We start from the raw sequence: 19035 nt of genomic DNA on the forward strand, positions 1-19035 counted from the left end.
ACGGCTTCCTGACACAGGGGGCGAGATCCGGTGCCCCCCTGCTTGTTGACATAGTACATGGCAACCTGGTTGTCTGTCTGAATTTGGATAATTTGGTGGGACAGCCGATCTCTGAAAGCCTTCAGAGCGTTCCAGATCGCTCGTAACTCCAGAAGATTGATCTGCAGATCGCGTTCCTGGAGGGACCAGCTTCCTTGGGTGTGAAGCCCATCGACATGAGCTCCCCATCCCAGGAGGGACGCATCCGTGGTCAGCACCTTTTGTGGCTGAGGAATTTGGAAGGGACGTCCCAGAGTCAAATTGGAGCAAATCGTCCACCAATATAGGGATTTGAGAAAACTCGTGGACAGGTGGATCACGTCCTCTAGACCCCCGGCGGCCTGATACCACTGGGAGGCTAGGGTCCATTGAGCAGATCTCATGTGAAGGCGGGCCATGGGAGTCACATGAACTGTGGAGGCCATGTGGCCCAGCAATCTCAACATCTGCCGAGCTGTGATCTGCTGGGACGCTCGCACCCGCGAGACGAGGGACAACAAGTTGTTGGCTCTCGTCTCTGGGAGATAGGCGCGAGCCGTCCGAGAATCCAGCAGAGCTCCTATGAATTCGAGTTTCTGCACTGGGAGAAGATGGGACTTTGGATAATTTATCACAAACCCCAGTAGCTCCAGGAGGCGAATAGTCATCTGCATGGACTGCAGGGCTCCTGCCTCGGATGTGTTCTTCACCAGCCAATCGTCGAGATATGGGAACACGTGCACCCCCAGCCTGCGAAGTGCCGCTGCTACTACAGCCAAGCACTTTGTGAACACCCTGGGCGCAGAGGCGAGCCCAAAGGGTAGCACACAGTACTGGAAGTGGCGTGTGCCCAGCTGAAATCGCAGATACTGTCTGTGAGCTGGCAGTATCGGGATGTGAGTGTAGGCATCCTTCAAGTCCAGAGAGCATAGCCAATCGTTTTGCTGAATCATGGGGAGGAGGGTGCCCAGGGAAAGTATCCTGAACTTTTCTTTTACGAGATATTTGTTCAGGGCCCTTAGGTCTAGGATGGGACGCATCCCCCCTGTTTTCTTTTCCACAAGGAAGTACCTGGAATAGAATCCCAGCCCTTCCTGCCCGGATGGCACGGGCTCGACCGCATTGGCGCTGAGAAGGGCGGAGAGTTCCTCTGCAAGTACCTGCTTGTGCTGGAAGCTGTAAGACTGAGCTCCCGGTGGACAATTTGGAGGTTTTGAGGCCAAATTGAGGGTGTATCCTTGCCGGACTATTTGCAGAACACACTGATCGGAGGTTATGAGAGGCCACCTTTGGTGAAAAGCTATCAACCTCCCCCCGACCGGCAGGTCGCCCGGCACTGACACTGGGATGTCGGCTATGCCCTGCTGGAGCCAGTCAAAAGCTCGCCCCTTGCTTTTGCTGGGGAGCCGCGGGGCCTTGCTGAGGCGCGCGCTGCTGACGAGAGCGAGCGCGCTGGGGCTTAGCCTGGGCCGCAGGCTGTCGGGAAGGAGGATTGTACCTACGCTTGCCAGAAGCATAGGGACCAGTCTTCCTTCCCCCGAAAAATCTTCTACCTGTAGAGGTAGATGCTGAAGGCTGCCGGCGGGAGAACTTGTCGAATGCGGTGTCCCGCTGGTGGAGAGACTCTACCACCTGCTCGACTTTTTCCCCAAAAATGTTGTCCGCACGGCAAGGCGAGTCCGCAATCCGCTGCTGGAGTCTATTCTCCAGGTCGGCGGCACGCAGCCATGAGAGCCTGCGCATCACCACACCTTGAGCAGCGGCCCTGGACGCAACATCAAAAGTGTCATAAACTCCTGTGGCCAGGAATTTTCTGCACGCCTTCAGCTGCCTGACCACCTCCTGAAAAGGCTTGGCTTGCTCAGGGGGAAGAGCATCAACCAAGCCCGCCAACTGCCGCACATTGTTCCGCATGTGTATGCTCGTGTAGAGCTGGTAAGACTGGATCTTGGCCACGAGCATAGAAGAATGGTAGGCCTTCCTCCCAAAGGAGTCTAAGGTTCTAGGGTCTTTGCCCGGGGGCGCCGAAGCATGCTCCCTAGAACTCTTAGCCTTCTTTAGGGCCAAATCCACAACTCCAGAGTCATGAGGCAACTGAGTGCGCATCAGCTCTGGGTCCCCATGGATCCGGTTCTGGGACTCGATCTTCTTGGGAATGTGGGGATTACTTAATGGCTTGGTCCAGTTCGCAAGCAATGTCTTCTTCAGGACATGATGCAAGGGAACAGTGGACGCTTCCTTAGGTGGAGAAGGATAGTCCAGGAGCTCAAACATTTCAGCCCTGGGCTCGTCCTCCACAACCACCGGGAAGGGGATGGCCGTAGACATCTCCCGGACAAAGGAAGCGAAAGACAGACTCTCAGGAGGAGAAAGCTGCCTTTCAGGAGAGGGAGTGGGATCAGAAGGAAGACCCTCAGACTCCCCGTCAGAGAAATATCTGGGGTCTTCTTCGTCCTCCCACGAGGCCTCACCCTCGGTGTCAGACACAAGTTCACGGACCTGTGTCTGCAACCTCGCCCGGCTCGACTCCGTGGAGCCACGTCCACGATGGGGGCGTCGAGAGGTAGACTCCCTCGCCCGCATCGGCGAAGCTCCCTCCGCCGACGTAGTCGGGGAGCCTTCCTGGGAGGTGGCCGCGGTCGGCACCGCACGCGGTACCGACGTCGGGGACCTCAACCTGGGCGATGGACCAGCCGGCGCCACGCTCGACGGTACCGGAGGCGCAAGCACCGCCGGTACCGGAGGGGTAGGGCGCAACAGCTCTCCCAGAATCTCTGGGACAACGGCCCGGAGGCTCTCGTTCAGAGTGGCTGCAGAAAAAGGCTGAGAGGTCGATGCAGGCGTCGACGTCAGAACCTGGTCCGGGCGAGGAGGCTGTTCCGGGCTGTCCAGAGTGGAGCGCATCGACACCTCCTGAACAGAGGGTGAGCGGTCCTCTCGGTGCCGATGCCTGCTGGGTGCCGAATCCCTCGGCGACCCAGAGCTCTCGGTGCCGACACGGGGAGGAGACCGGTGTCGATGCTTCTTCGACTTCTTCCGAAGCATGTCACCGGAGCTCCCCGGCACCGACGAGGACGTAGAATCCATCCGTCGCTTCCTCGGGGCCGAGACCGAAGAGGGTCGATCCCGGGGGGGCTGTACCGCAGGAGCCCTCAGGGTAGGAGGAGACCCACCCGAAGGCTCACCGCCACCAGCAGGGGAATGGACAGCCCTCACCTGCTCTCCTGACGATGCACCTCCGTCCGACGACATCAGCAGACGAAGTCTCGGTACCACCGACGTCGATGCAGTCGCCCGATGCCTCGGCGCCGATGCAGAGGTCCGATGCCTCGATGCAGTCGATGGAGCGGCAGCCAAGGAAGATGGTCCGGACGCTGACGACGTCGATGCACTCGATGCCTCCGGTGCCGATGTCGACGAACAGCCCGAGAACAAAACGTTCCACTGGGCTAATCTTGCTACCTGAGTCCGCCTTTGTAACAGGGAACACAGACTGCAGTTCTGAGGGCGGTGCTGGGCCCCTAGACACTGAAGACACGCAGAGTGCCTATCAGTGAGCGAGATTACCCGGGCGCACTGGGTGCACTTCTTGAAGCCGCTGGAAGGCTTCGATGTCATGGGCGGAAAAATCACGCCGGCGAAATCAAAGGCCGAAATGGCGAAAATTGAAGCACCAAAATTTAAAGGGAGAAAAATCTCGACCGAGGCCAAACTAGGCCTACCCCAACAACGAAAGAAAACTTACGGGGCAAAAGCTGTGAAAATTACGGGAAGGGCAGAAAACCCGAAAGGGTCTTCCGGAACACTTCCCGAACTTTTTAAAAGAAAAACAAGGAAAAAACACGTCGAAAAGGACGCGCGAGGTCGACTCTCTGGGGCACGAACGGCGTAACACGACCGTACCGAGCGCGGACGAAAGAAGACTGGCCGGCTCGAGCCGGTTTCGGGCGGGAAGACGGCCGCGCATGCGCGGTGCGCATGGGCGCGCGAGGACTAGCAAAGGCCTTTGCTAGTAAACTTTCCGATGGAGGGGGCTGCCGAGGACGTCAACCCATCAGTGAGAACAAGCAGCCTGCTTGTCCTCGGAGAATATCTGTTACCTGGATGATTATCGTATATGTTTTGTGCCTAAATAAACTGCAAACTGCCTCCGTGGTGAGTCAGACCTGTACTTAGAGGGCAGAGTAGACGTGACCAGGGAGATCCGAAGTGGGAGGCTTCATAGGTAACAGCCACTATGTCATGACCATGTCTCTCCATACGCTGAACACACCTTCTGCATCTAGCCAACATTTCTGAGGAGGTTTTTGTTACTAATGCATTCTCAGTTTTGTCATTAGCATGTGTTAGTGGCAAAACCTCACTACACTTTAATGCTTTACCCCTAGAGTCTATATATGGTGCACAAAATTGTGTGCAAAAATTTTGTCATGTGCCAAATTTGCATGCACAATTTAATTGAATAACAAACCAATCAGGGCAAATAATTGAGCACTATCAATTATTGGCACTAATTTGTAATAAGATAAAATTATGCCTTACCTGCTGATAATTTTCTTTCCTTTAATGGCAACAGATGAATCCATCAACTGGTGTTTTGTAGCCATCTACCAGCAAGTGGAGATAGAGATTAGGGCAGTGATACCAGATGGTCAGCTCCTCCTTCACTTCAGCATATGTCTCATCACCAAGCAGAATCAAACAAGAAACCAGGTAGCCTTCCTCACCAATCAAACACAAAAGAAACTCGTCAGTCTGACCTGGAGAAACCATGACCTCAATGGACTTCTCTTCAGTGGTTTCTGTTCTCTCTCTCTTTTTTTCTTTGTTTTTTTTTTTTTTTTTTTTTGAAACTAAAGACCAGAACAAGAACAGACAGGCAAAACAAATACGGCTGACAGAGGGTGGGACCCTGAATTCATCTGCTGCTACTAAAGGAAAGAAAATTATCAGCAGGTAAAGCATAATTTTACCTTCCTTAACTTATGCAGCAGATGAAAGCAGGAACTGGTGGGATGTACCAAAGCAATCTCTAATTAGGGTGGGAAGTTGCCTATCTCCGAGACAGAACAGCTGCTGCAAAGGCAGCACTCGAATAGTGAAAGCACACCCATTCCACCCAAGAGGTAGATAGCAACCTTGAGAAATGAGCCTGCAACACCACCGGTGGGACGCGACCTTCCAAAAAATCCATGGAAACAAAGTATCTGCAATCCAACGAGAAATAGCAAGATCAGAGGCTGCCATCCCAGAGCAAGAACCAGCGAGAAAAGGTCAAAGAGAAGATCAGAATGCTGAAAAACATGTGACATCTGCGAATGCCAGAGGAGAACCCTCCAAACATCCAGAAGACAAAGCGCCATGTACTCCGTGTGAAAATCCCCCTCCAAAAAGGAGGAAAGAAAGAGGCTGATAAAGAAGAAAACCCAAACCACAGCTGGTAAGAAAAGGAGGAACCATATGCAAGGTCACTCAGCAAATTGCAGAAAAGCAGCTCAGCATGGCAGCGCTAAAAATTCAGACACTCTGCGTGCTGAAGAATTGGCAACAACAACACCGCTTGCGAGTAAGCTCCTAAGTGAAGCCTTCTGCAAAGGATCTAAGGGAGTCTGAAGAAATGCTCGGAAGACGAGGAGCCCTAAGCTAGGCTCAGAGAACAAGAACGAGGTTTCAGGGTAAACAAGATTGCAGCAGCAGAGGAGCAAAGGACTCTGCAAGAAATGACCCACATCTGGCTGCAAAGCCAGAGAAGAGCCCGACACTCTCTCCCAGAAGCAGGCTACCGCCACCTGCACCCGAAGTGAATTAGAGGCCAGGCCCTTCTGCAACCTGTCCTGCAGAAAGAAATCAATAGCCCGCAATGGAGACCACGCATGGGCCACAGCCATACCTCAAAAAATCCTCTGCACCTGAGAATATGCGGTCAAAGTGGACCGTACATAATCTCACAATAGAGCAGTAATCACGGTTTTTTTTAGTGAGGAAGGCTACAGTCCAAACAACAGTCCAAACTCTGGGAGGGAAGGGATCATGGGGTGAGGCAGGGACTCAGGCCACCAGGTATGCCCCTAAAGTTGGCACACAGCTCAAACCCCCTCAGCTCAGCTGGTCAATAGGCCCAGGAGCAGGCCCAAGAGACGAATCCAGTAGCTGCAGAGTCACTGTCTACCACCTGCTGGAGATAGAGATATACTGAAGTGAAGGAGGAGCTGACCGTCTGCTATCACTGCCTTCAGCTTTGTAATCTCTATCTCCACCTGCTAGTAGATGGACACAACCCACCAATTCCTGGATTCATCTAATAAATACGCTAAGGAAATAAGAATTTATGCATGCATCTTGTTAGGCACATTCTACAAAGATGTATGTGTAAATTCTAGTGTGTAGATCCCTAAAGGGGACGTGACCATGGGAGGGCATGGGTGTTCCAATGATATGCATGCACTATTACAGAATACACCTGATCTGCACCTGTTAGGCACGGGGATTTACACCAGGTTTCAGCTGGTGTAAATCCCCACACTAAAATTTAGCTGTGGATCCCAGCGCTACGTGTATTCTATAAATGGTGCCCAACTCACAGTGCCGTTTATGGAACAGTGCTTAGCATGTGTTTTTTTGGCACTGATTTTTTGGCGCCATATATAGATTTTGGTCCTTATTGTGTAATTGGCTATTTTTGTGATGTTAATAGCTGTAATGTGCTTTGTAAGCTTTATTTATTTATTTGTTTATATGACATCAAAAAAATCTAGGCAGTTCACATAAGGACATACATAATGATAAACCATTATAACAATACCTAGAAAACAGACATGCTACAAACATTTGAGGCATCTAACTCAGACTCATATCACATCATGCCCATAATATTCCCTTATCAACAGGCTCCCATATGTATACTCATGCTGTATATATTCTAGATATATTCTAGGTGTAAACGATCTGAAAGGTATATACAGTATATAGGTAGTTTAGTTCATCTATATCTATATGAAGAGGAGTGGCCTGGTAAATAACAGGCTAGATAAGTGGTTCCCACACCTGGTCCTGGAGGCACCCCAGTCAGTCAGGTTTTTGGAATATCCACAATGAATATTCATGAGAGATATTTGCATGCTCTACATGCAAATCTCTCTCATGAATATTCATTGTGGATATTCCAAAAACCTGACTGGCTGGGGTGCCTCCAGGACCAGGTGTGGGAACCACTGGGCTAGACACAAGGAGACAATAACTGAAGTTCTACTTCTGCTACTGCATTCACTTTGACCTTGTACAAGTCAAGAGGTCCATGTAAAAGGTATTATTGTTAAAGCCTGCATTTAGCATGTATTAACATGCCAGAGTGCCCATCAAGATAGATGTTACATAATGACTAAGTACGATTTGTATTATTTGTATGAACTTTAGTGTATTGACATGGTAACACTTGAGTGCATGCATGCTGATAGTAGAAAAAATGCTAATGGGCTTATTTGGCATGATTTCAGGTTCCTAGTATTAAGGCCTGATGTACTGCCACAAAACAGCAAGTAACTCATGTTACCATGTTTGTTTTAACGTGGGTTATTACACAGACCAATTTAATTTAGGGGCCCTTTTACTAAAGTGTGTTAGAATTTACACATAATGTGTTGTAAGACAAGGTATTACCATGCAGGAAGTACAAAACTAATACAGCTAAAAGTGGGGAATTCCCAGCATGCCATTTGCAGGTGCCACATTACAATGCCCAGTATCCCACATTACTCTAGTTGTGCCTCCTCATGAATGTTACATTTGTCAGCATGTGGTATGTGCAGCACATTAACCGCAGTGTGCTGGCAACAATCCTTTTCTGCATATGCCCCACCTAGTTACACCCCCTAGCAGCACATTAATGAGTATTTTACCACAAATCCTGTTTCATGTTGTCATGTAATGTGGTTTAGTAAAAGGGCTCATTAATTCAGTATTTATTGCCTGCTCCATACCAAAAATAACTAAGGTGCCCTTTTACTAAAGCTTAGTGTGTGCTAAATGCCAAGAAACCCATTTATATCTATGGGCATCTAAGCAGTTAGTGCACTTTAAGCTGTAAGTAAAAGGGCCTGTGAGTGGATTACAATAAACATATTCAAGTGTTTAAAACATAATCAATGCAAACACAAAATTTAAATACAAACTGATGAAACTATCAAATACAAAAGCATTATTAAACAAATCCTATCCTATATAATAAAAAGCACCCTCAACATTCTGAAGCTGACTCCGTGGCTTCAGTGAAGGGTTTGAAGCTTCTGAAGCTCAGGCTCCATCTCTGTAAGCTCCGCCCTCGAGTACTTCCGGGTTCGTCACAAGCAGAAGTAACCAACCACATGAGGTTTCTCGGCTTCAGAATGTTGGAGGTGCATTCTATTAAATAGGATTGGTCAGTTCCTTGAAGCACAGCCAGAGCTCAGCATCCTGCACAGTAACGCTCAGACACCAGAGAGAGAGGGGGGGGGGGGGGGGGCATGACACCGGAGAGAGGGAAGGAGGGGGGCCTGACACCAGAGAGGGGGGGGAGGTATCTCTGTCACACATACACTCTCTCTCACAGTCAATGTCTTCCTCTCTCTCACTCTCACACACTGTCTCTCACACACTCTATGTCTCACACTGTATCACATTCACTCTCTATGTGTCACACAGTCACTCACACACTGTTACGCTCTGCTACACTTCTCCGGGATGGGTCGGTTTCTGTTTCCTAACCTGGCAGCCGTCATCCGGCTTGGAGCAAGAGCAGCAGCCATCATGGCTAGCTCAGGAGGGGGCAGCCATCTTGTCTAAACGAGAACAGGAAGGAACTCCATATCTGGTCGTGGGAGGATCTCCTATGGGGGCTGCCATGTTGGATGCACCTGAGTTTGGTTTGCTCTGATTGCTTCACTATTTAAAGCATTGCCTCCAGGCCTTCTTTGCTTCGGCCTCATTTGTTCTGAGGAGTTGCTGTCGGAGTGCTGTTCACCGGCTATCTCCTGTTCTTGTTTTCCTGTGTACCGGGCCTTGGCTACTTCTTGGATTTCGCTTGCTGCCTGCCTTGACCCTGGACTGATTTTTGACTATTCTTGCCTATTCGGAGTTCTGGTGCTGGACTGTGTCTGTATTCCTGCCATCCTGGTCAGCGGCTGTGCAACCCCGCCGGTTCCAGAAGTCCTGGTGGCCACCTGCAGCTGAGGGCTCAACTCTTGGTGAACGGTGGTCGCTTCCCAGGTGAAGCTAGGGGTTGTCTGGCTGCCTGACAGAGTACGGCATCTCTCCATCTTCGCCGTGCTCAGTTGGGGCACAAGGGCTCACACATCTGCAGTCATAACACACACTCTCTTGGTCTCATACACTCAGTCTCACAGAGAGTCTGTGTCTCACACACACTCTCTCTCTTGCACACATTGTATCTGTGTGAAACACACTATCACACACTGTGTCTCACATACGCACTTGCACACACTCTCATTCTCACACACATGCTCTCTCTCTCACAGACACACTTGCACCCAGACTCACTCTCTCTCTCTCACACACACACACACACACACACACTCGCACATTCACTCTCTCTCACATACAGTCACTCTCATATACACTCTCTCAAACATACACACTCCGAGGAAAACCTTGCTAGCACCCGTTTCATTTGTGTCAGAAATGGGCCTTTTTTTACTAGTACACAAATAATAAAGAAAAATAAAATGTCAAAACTACAACCACTTCATATATAACAAACCATAAAAAAACAAACAACAACAATTTCCTATCCTGCGCTCAAATCAATATTTTCCAAACTACAACTTATTGAACAGCATGGGTTGAAATCTCCATTCCTCTACCTCAGATACCTTAGAACACTGTGCAAGCTCTTCCATAGCATAGCTGTTGTGCAATACTTGAGTTTAGTAGACTCATATATGTGCTAAAATAAACTGCACATTTTGCCAAAGTCTTACAGTAAATAAACACAATAACTAAGATAAAAATGTTCATTACAACAACTGATGCTAACAATACTTTGTTCTCCCTCTATATTTCCTAGGTTCCAATTTCCAAGTTTATTAAGATTTACTAATCCGCCAGTCGGAGATGCCATCTAAGCGGCTTACAATTTCACCAATAAAATTTAAAAATTAAAAAAGAGAGAGAGAGAGAAAAAAAAAATAAAAATGTGTGTATATGGACTATCAATAGAAAGTGAGTAAGAAGGTTCTTGATTAATATAAGGACCAGGTCTCAGAACTCAGAATCAGAACCTTGCCTGTATTTAACAGCTCATACTATTAAGCCACTAGAAAAGACAAATTTAAATATTTTTTAATTTTCTTAAGGGTGTTTGTTCTACTGGTAAGGATCATAAGTTAATATAACACATTGTAATAAGTGCTGGGAAGTAAAAGTACATTGCTAGAGATACCATATGGTTTTGAATAACAAGAGATCTTTTGTCCCTCAAATTAAGCAAACTGTATTCAATTAATTATTATGCTGTCTCTGCTTTAAATTTAATTGACAGCTAAAAATGGATGACATGAGACTTCAGCACAATAACAAGTTGATGTAGAAAATGAAGTAATAACCATAAACCAAGGGAAATAAAAGAAACTAACTTTGTGATCTATTAATAAATTCAGAAATGTATTATAAAACTTAACAATTTAATTATTGGGAGACTATAGAACTGCTCCACTGCTCCAGTACTGTGCTTAATAAGCTATATGTGTGAGGAGTAATAAATGAAATTGTTAATTTCACTGTATCCCAGGGGAGAAGAAGGAGAGGGTTACATTATTTAGAGGTCTGAGTGGATTTGGCTTCATATGTGGTAATAAATCCTAACTGCATTGTTAATTAACCCTGCCTTGAGCCTATTTTTACCTCCAAGGTTGCAAAGCAGTGTCCATTGAGAAAACTTACCATTCATATTCTTAAAGAGGTTCAGGATGGGAAGTATTTGACGGTAATAGGGTACCAATGCCTCACCCACCATGTCAGCTGACACAATCAGATGTTGGAGTACTTTAAGTGTAATGCACATAATATGATGGTTACGAAGATTGAGTGCATCTGTGAAGCAGAAGTAGAAGAAACAGTAAAAAAAAAAAAGACGACAGAAGAATTAATTTCTGTAATGTAAAAAGGGTGAAAGGTGGTGGGAGGAAAGAAACCCTCTAATGGGCAAATTTAATTAAATTGTTCTATGCTGGGGATTGTAAGAGGGCCTTTATTAGACCAACTTTGAAAGCTCCTAAAGATGGATTGCGGCCCTGGTGTTATAAAACACTGCCTTGTCTGACTATTGTTTGTTCCCACAATTTGTGCTGACTCCTAACTAACCCCAAGAATGCTGCTCATTATTCCCTCATGTTGGCAGTGTTACTGGACTGATAAACAAAACCCTCAGCAAGTACCACTGGGGCCAATGGAACTGGGAAGACAACCTGTGAAGGTCGACAACAACAGATACATTCTGAGGCAACAATTAGCCTATTTGTAAGTATGTAGCTATATGCTTAGGAATCACTTAATTCCTTTCAATGAACAATTCCTTCTATTCTCTGAGCCAGTACAATAAAGAAAACATTTGTGAGGGGGAAAAAAGAAAAAGAAAGAAAGCTGTGGGCTGCTTTTAAAAGGTAAACATTCTGAAATGCAAAAGTGCAGATTCTTTATTGCCCACTTGAGATTTTTGTGTAGTTAAAGATGCAGATGACTTTTTTTTTCTACTGTCAGTCTTATGACACTTCATAAACTTATTTGCCTCTTTTCTTTTATGGCATTCACAGCAGCAAAGGACACAAGAGTGCATTTTTTGTTTTGCTTTTTGCATAACAAAATTACATTTTCTAGTAAACATCATTAGTCTCAAGCCCACCCATAGACTTACACATCGTTAGTATAATTTACCATACAAACACAGATATAAAAATATATTTTAGGGAGATTTATTTTGCATTGTTGGGCATTTTAAAACAACTTTAGGTAGAGGATTTCTTTCAAAAGAAGGCAGTATGCCAGCATAATAAATGTCTCATTAAATAGCACATATGGGGAAGAGAAGTTACTGGTTTATCACAGAGAGCTGTCCAATAACTGGCTTATGACAAGCCAGTTATTGGAGAGGCTTCTGCTTCAGCAGGCAGATAACAAGAAGGGCGTGGACAGAGCAAAGAGTAAAGGAAAGAGCTACTCTGCTCCTTAATCCATCCCCTTCTTTCCTCTCACTTCCCCTCACCTCTCCTCCTATCCATTTTAGGGGACAGAAAGAGACGTGGAGGGGCATTTTCGAAAGGGACGTCCATGTTTTGATATGGATGTCCTCACAAAACGTCCCAATCCAGGGGCAGGGAAACCCGTATTTTCAAAACAAGACGGATGTCCATCTTTCATTTCGAAAATACCATCAGGGACGTCCAAATCCTTAAATTTGGTTGTCCCTAGATTTGGTCATTTCTGATTTTCGGCAATAATCAAAACCAAGGACGCCCATCTCAGAAACGACCAAATGCAAGCCATTTGATCATGGGAGGAGCCAGCATTTGTAGTGTACTTGTCCCCCTGACATGCCAGGACACCAACCGGGCACCCTAGTGGACTTCATAAATTGCTCCCAGGTACATAGCTCCCTTACCTTGTGTGCTGAGCCCCCCCCCCCCAAACCCCACTACCATAGCCCTTACAGGTGAAGGGGGGCACCTAGATGTGGGTACAGTGGGCTTCTGGTGGGTTTTGGAGGGTTCGCTGTTTGCTCCACAAACATAGGTAGGGGGGGGGGGGGGTATGGGCCTGGGTTCGCCTGCCTGAAGTGCACTGCACCCACTAAAACTGCTCCAGGGACCTGCAACTGCTGTCATGGACCTGAGTATGACATCTGAGGCTGGCAACCAATATTTTGAAAGATATATTTTTGAGGGTGGGAGGGGATTAGTGACCACTGGGGGAGTAAGGGGAGGTCATCCCCGATTCTCTCCGGTGGTCATCTGGTCATTTCGAGCACCTTTTTGTGCCTTGGTCGTAAGAAAAACACGACCAGGTAAAGTTGTCCAAGTGTTCATCAGGGACGTCCTTGTTTCTTTCAATTATGGGTCGAGGACGTCCTAGTGTTAGGCACGCCCAAGTCCCGCTTTCGCTGTGCCTCCGACACGCCCTCTTGAATTTTGGCCGTCCCTGTGACGGAAAGCAGTTGGGATGTCCAAAATCGGCTTTCGATTATACCGATTTGGACGACCCTGGGAGAAGGATGTCCATCTTTTGACTTATGTTGAAAGATGGGCGTCCTTCTCTTTCGAAAATGAGCCCAACAGTGACCCTGCAGGGCACAAAACAGAACAAAGCTGCTCCAATCCTTAATTCAACCTCTTGCTAAAAGTTGCTCCCTTCCACTGAAAGTGCTGGCAAGGGCTGATGCTGGTTATTTGAGCATTTCAGATAATCATATGCCCAATACTGGGGCTTTCATAATAAAAATAATAATGATAATAGATAACTTGTTTAGTTTATAAATTTTATTATTATAAAAACAGCAAATATATAGGCTGGCTCTTCTCACAAGCCTTTAATACAATGCTGACTGACTATACATTTACTCTGTACCTGGACTAGCTTGCTGCACACCCTGTAACTCAGACCAGTTACCTTGTTAAGCTGTACAAAGAGTTTGCCTTGAGTATAGCCACCCATCTATTTATCCCAATTGACTCTGTACTACCCATCTTGCCCCCATCTATATATCTGCACTTGGCCCCTCAGCTAGATAGAAAAACATTAACATCATATCTATATGATGTGAATGTTTTATTGCATTCTTATTAGGTGTTTCATTGCTATTATACTGACATCTTATTATATCTATGTTATTTGAATATTCTTCCATGCTATCTATTCTGGTATTGTTTGTATTGTATTGACATCATATGTCCAAGTTTATCTCATTTATTGTATTTATGTTTACATTTGGTCATTGTACTATTGTTACAAAGTTAACAATATTGTAAATTATATGTTAAACAGGACCTGCTGTACACCACCTTGGGTGAATTTGTTCATAAATCCCAATAAATAAATAAATGAAGACAATACTTTTAGGTGTCATAGGACCTTTGGAAGGGTGTGGATAGGTGATGGAGAGATGCTTTAAGCTGTGTTTGCTGGGAGTGGGTGGACCAGGGGCTAAAAAGCAGCTACTGGGGGCATGTGGGCAATAAAGAAAGGCTAAGGCTGCAGCTTTTGGAAGTAGGTGGGTGGGTGCACCATCCCACCCACCCTTAGCAGTTTTAACTTCTCCTCCACTGCCCCAGCAACCACAATCTAGAGACTCTCTATTGCCAGATATGCTGCAGGTGGGTGGGCGATGGGGAGAGCAGTAGCCTCCTTACCACTCTTTCTCTGCTATTTCTTGGGTAATTCTGTGCAAAATTTGTGAAAATTCTGTTTTATTTAGAGTCTTTTTGCACAGAATTTCCCCATTTTAAGGCCTAAAATCCCGTCCTGCCTTTTCCCTCCTCAGGCTCTAACTTCTCCGTTCCATTTCTCACTCCAACTGCAGTTCTCTTTCTCTCTCTCTCTAGCTCCCAGCAAGGCCCCTAAATTTGTCTGCCACCAAAGTCTTTTGTATGCAATACCCCAACCTCTCATTTTCTCTCCATCCCTCCACCTCTAGGCACATATCCTGACTTCATATTCTCCCCTCCCCCAGTATACACCCCACCTCCTTTCTCCAGTTAGCAATGTATATCTCCCCCCGCCACCTTCCCCATGGCACATCCTCAAACCTGATCACCCCCCACACCAATGGCACACTTTTAGATTTTTCTGCTGCCTCTCCCATTAGGGTTGCCAACTAGATCCAGATTTGCCCGACAATGGAAGGCCTGGAATTTGTATGTTTATGTTTATTTACAACTAGTAAAAGAGGCCCGTTTCGAACAGAAAGGAAATGGGCGCTAGCAAGGTTCCATGGCCCCTCCCCCTCCTGTTCCCCCCTCCTGTTCTCCCTCCGATATTACATCTAACTCCGACTTTGGACGTTTTGTTCAGAATCCAGGTGGCGAATATAGCCATTTTCGAAATAGCGTAACGTCTTTTTTTCAAAAAACAGCTATTTGCTTGATGTTTTTGTGCTCTGTGCATTTATCTTTTTGGTCCACTTTTGAAAATAAAAAAACTGCCAAGTGAAAAATGCACAAAAATCAAGCTATTGGGCTGTAGGAGGAGCTAACATTTTTAGTAGACTAGTCACACAGACATCCCAGCAGAGCAGTGGGGCACCCTAGGGGACACTGCAGTGTACTTCACATAAAAGCTCCCAGGTACACATCTTACCCTTACCCTCTTATATTATATGGTAGGTCCTCCAAAAGGGAAAGGGAAATGGGACTTGATATACTGCCTTTCTGTGGTATTTTGCAACTACATTCAAAGCGGTTTACATATATACAGGTACTTACCAAAAACTAACTGTACACCACTACAATTTTTCAACACAAGTGTAACAGTTAGAGTGGATTAAGGGCCTGGGTCCCTGTCTTCACAGTGAACTACACCAACCATTAGGCACCTCCATGGACCTTCTTGTTGGTCTAACAGGCTATAACATCTGTGGCAGTCATAGAGTCTGGTATGTACTGTTTCTTACACATCTTTGTGGGGGGGCAGTGTTCACTGAGGGAGTAAGGCGGGGATCATTCTTTTTTCCTCCAGTGGTCATCTGATCATTTATGGCACTTTTTTGTGGCTTAGTCATTATTAGTAAAACAGGTCCAACTCAAAATGTCTTAGTTTTAGTCCTGGACGTTTTTGTTTTGTTCCATTATGGTAGAAAAAAATCCAAGTGTTAGGAATGCCCTAATCCTGCTCCTGACATGCCCCCTTGTGATTTGGATGCATTGCAGATGAACTGCATAGATAAACATCTGCAAAATAGGTTTCAAAAATGGCAATTTGAACGTTTTGGCAAACAAAATGTCCAAATGCTGCTTTATGCCACTTTTTAGACATTTTTCTCTTTCGAAAATGATCCCCAAGGTATAGTAAGATTAGACAAGATTACACAAATAATCCGGGATTCCATCTTGAAGTACTCTAAAGGTTAAGATCAGGACTTACTCTATTCTAAAAAAGACAGGAACCCAATGTAGGCAACGAATCAGTGGAATAACATGATCCTGACATTTTGCTTTGCATAGAAAATGGGTTGCAGTATATTGTAGCATGTTCTTCCTGTAAGGATGAAAGGAGGCTTGCCTCTGTTGGAAGCGAGGACATTGAGAGTTAGATATGCCTGCTCTTTAGCGCTTGGCATTGCAAAACCTAAGACGAAACTGAGAAGATTTAAAGAAACATTTAGGTTTGTCTTCAGGCAACCTCTGAGAATCTCCAAGGTCGTTGACCAATTTCTCAAGATCTTCAACAAACAGAAACTTACTTCTAAAAGGTAGTTTTGCTAAATGTGACTTAGAAGCAACATCAGCTGCCCAATGCCTAAGCTGGAGCTATTGCCTTGCTGAAATTGCCAAGGCCTTTTCTTTAGCTGAAGCTCTAAGGAGATCATATAAAGCATCAGCCAAATAAGATAAACTAGCCTCTAGGAATGGAAGGAAATCTGGGGATGTGTCCAAGTTAGAGAGCTGCTGGACCAAAGAGAGGCATGCTCTCACAGTATAGGAATACAACCTCACAAGAGAGCTTCAAGAATGATTCTAATTTTCAATCATATACATCTTTTAATGCAGTTCCACCTTCTGTTGGAATGTTAGATTTCTTAGTTACTGTAGTGATTAAGGCATCCACCTCTGGCAAAGAAAACTTGTCTATTTAAGAAAGGGAGAATAGGGTGATGGTGGACCATAGCCCTAGCCACCTTTAATCCAACCTCAGGAGTGACCCACTGGAGAGATATTAACTTCTTGCATTGCCTCATGAATATGGAATGTTTTAGGTGTTGTTTTAATACCAAACATAATAAAACAAGAAGCAATTTTAAGCACCATTTATTGAATTTTGGGGATAAGGGAGGAAAGTTATCAGTTTGGGCTACCATTAAGATGGGTTATTTTACTGCTAAAATCAGTTATTATTAACTAAACTGGTTAAGTTGAAGAGTTAAGATAGGCCGATCTTTAACTGCTATTAACTTAACCGACTAGCACTGACTATTCACTTAGCCAGTTAAGTTGCCATGGCCCAAACTGAAAGTTGCTGGATATGGCCCGGCATTGAATAATTGGGGTTAATGCCAGTGGTGGCATTTAACCAAGCTACCTGCCACTGGCTGAATATTGGGGAGTAAGTCTTATTGTATAAAATGAGATGAGCTAAAATAGCAAGAGTTAGTGGTAAGATAACATGCCTTATTGATAGCCCACATTGATAATTATACACCTATGTCCATTTAAAAATTGTCCCTTTGCTGTTTATGACCAGAACTACTCAACTATTTGACTACAATAATGATTCTTGCAAGAGTCAATTATTTTATGGCAAAAAAAGGAGAGGGAATTGAATAAGATCCATAAGGCTTTCCATCCATATTATGAATATGTGAATCTTGTGAAGTTCTCGTATAAAATGCAGCATCCATTATGTTACAAGGCCTCTTGCTGTAGAGATTTAAGATTTCTGAACAGATAACTATAAACTAATTTGTGCAAGATTAATTTGGTGATAATTGTAACTGACTTTTCATTCAACTTGACACCAAATTACAACACATGATTAATATTACAAACTGCAAAGCACTCATACAGAATATAATCTGCTACTTTAAATTCAGTCCCTAGAAAACCAAAATAAACTTTTAGAACTTATAGAATTTTATTTTATTTCTTATATAGTGCTTGGAAGCCTGAAAGCTATCAAAGCGATTTACATTCAGGTACAGTAGATATTTTTCTGTCTGGAGAGCTTGCAATCTATGGGCTCCTTTTACCAAGCAGCTGTCAAAGAAGACCTGTGATGGTGTCAGTGCGTGGGTTTGACATGCTCCGAGGCCCCTTTTTACCGATGCCGGTAAAAGGCTTTTTTTTAAAGGAAGGAAATGGCTGTGCAGTAAATTAAATACTGGCAGAGTGGCCATTTTCTGGGGGAGCCCTTACCGCCTCTAATTTAGGAGGTGGTAAAGGCTCCTGCAGTAGCCTGGTGGTAACAGACTCAATTACCGCCAGGCATGCCCCCGGAGCTAGAAAATACAAAAATATTTTCTAGTACTGGGAATGGGCATGGTGGGGGCCACAACTAGCACCCGGCGGTAGAGCCAAATTGCCATGTGGCAAGCCTGCGGTAGGCTTGCTGTGCTTTTATAAAGGGCCCCTAAGTTTGTAAATGAGGCAGCAGAGGGATAAGTGACTTGACCAAGATCACATGAAGCATTAACCATTAGGCTACAAAACTCATTTGGGGAGTAATTATAAAATTGCAAATACAAGAAAAGGAAAAGTATACACGTGCTTCCAATTTGAAAATTACCCCCGAGAAACTATGCATAAATATTTACACTTGCTTTTTGGTATGTACAAAGTTTTAAGATTAATTTACAAAATCCAAATTGGAGAACAGATACAATATCCAGACCATGAAGTGTGCAATCAAACCACTGACAATAGTACTTTATTAAATGACACTGTTTCTGTGTTCTGCTGCCAACTGCTGACCTTTTACATAAACTGCATCAGCAGCTTTATAATCTTTAATTTGAATGGAGCAACTGGCTAAGAAATTCATGAATCCTATGATTTAGAATCTCCATTTTGTGAGCCAAAACTCGGAAGACCCCACACCTCAACTTCACCAGTCTATCTCTCCAGAGCCTTCGAATGGCATGGTTCAGCAATGCAACAATCATGCTTTGAGAACTCATAATAGCTCCTGATAATGTGAGGGTGCTGATTCTTCAGGATTCTATTTCATCGTCCATTAAATTAAATATTTTACCATTCCTGTTACTTGATAAAGTTGTTGAAGAAGTAAGTACATCTTGCAAACCAGATAGCTCTCTATGTACCTTTA

The 19035-nt window shown here is 45.2% G+C and overlaps 1 protein-coding gene across 3 annotated transcripts in view; it reads right to left on the reverse strand.

The window, feature by feature from the left end:
* The window catches only part of PACRG (parkin coregulated), a 1071517-nt gene that overhangs the window by 430729 nt on the left and 621753 nt on the right, over positions 1-19035 (reverse strand). For 2 of the 3 annotated variants that reach the window (XM_030198092.1, XM_030198091.1), the window contains one exon: positions 10951-11100. The exons of the other annotated variant lie outside the window; for it this stretch is intronic. In XM_030198092.1, the coding sequence (XP_030053952.1) occupies positions 10951-11100 (150 nt within the window). The remainder of the gene's footprint in view (positions 1-10950; positions 11101-19035) is intronic. 3 annotated transcript variants of the gene reach the window in all.

Source organism: Microcaecilia unicolor, chromosome 3 (assembly GCF_901765095.1).
Source record: "Microcaecilia unicolor chromosome 3, aMicUni1.1, whole genome shotgun sequence".
Taxonomy (NCBI): Eukaryota; Metazoa; Chordata; class Amphibia; order Gymnophiona; family Siphonopidae; genus Microcaecilia; species Microcaecilia unicolor.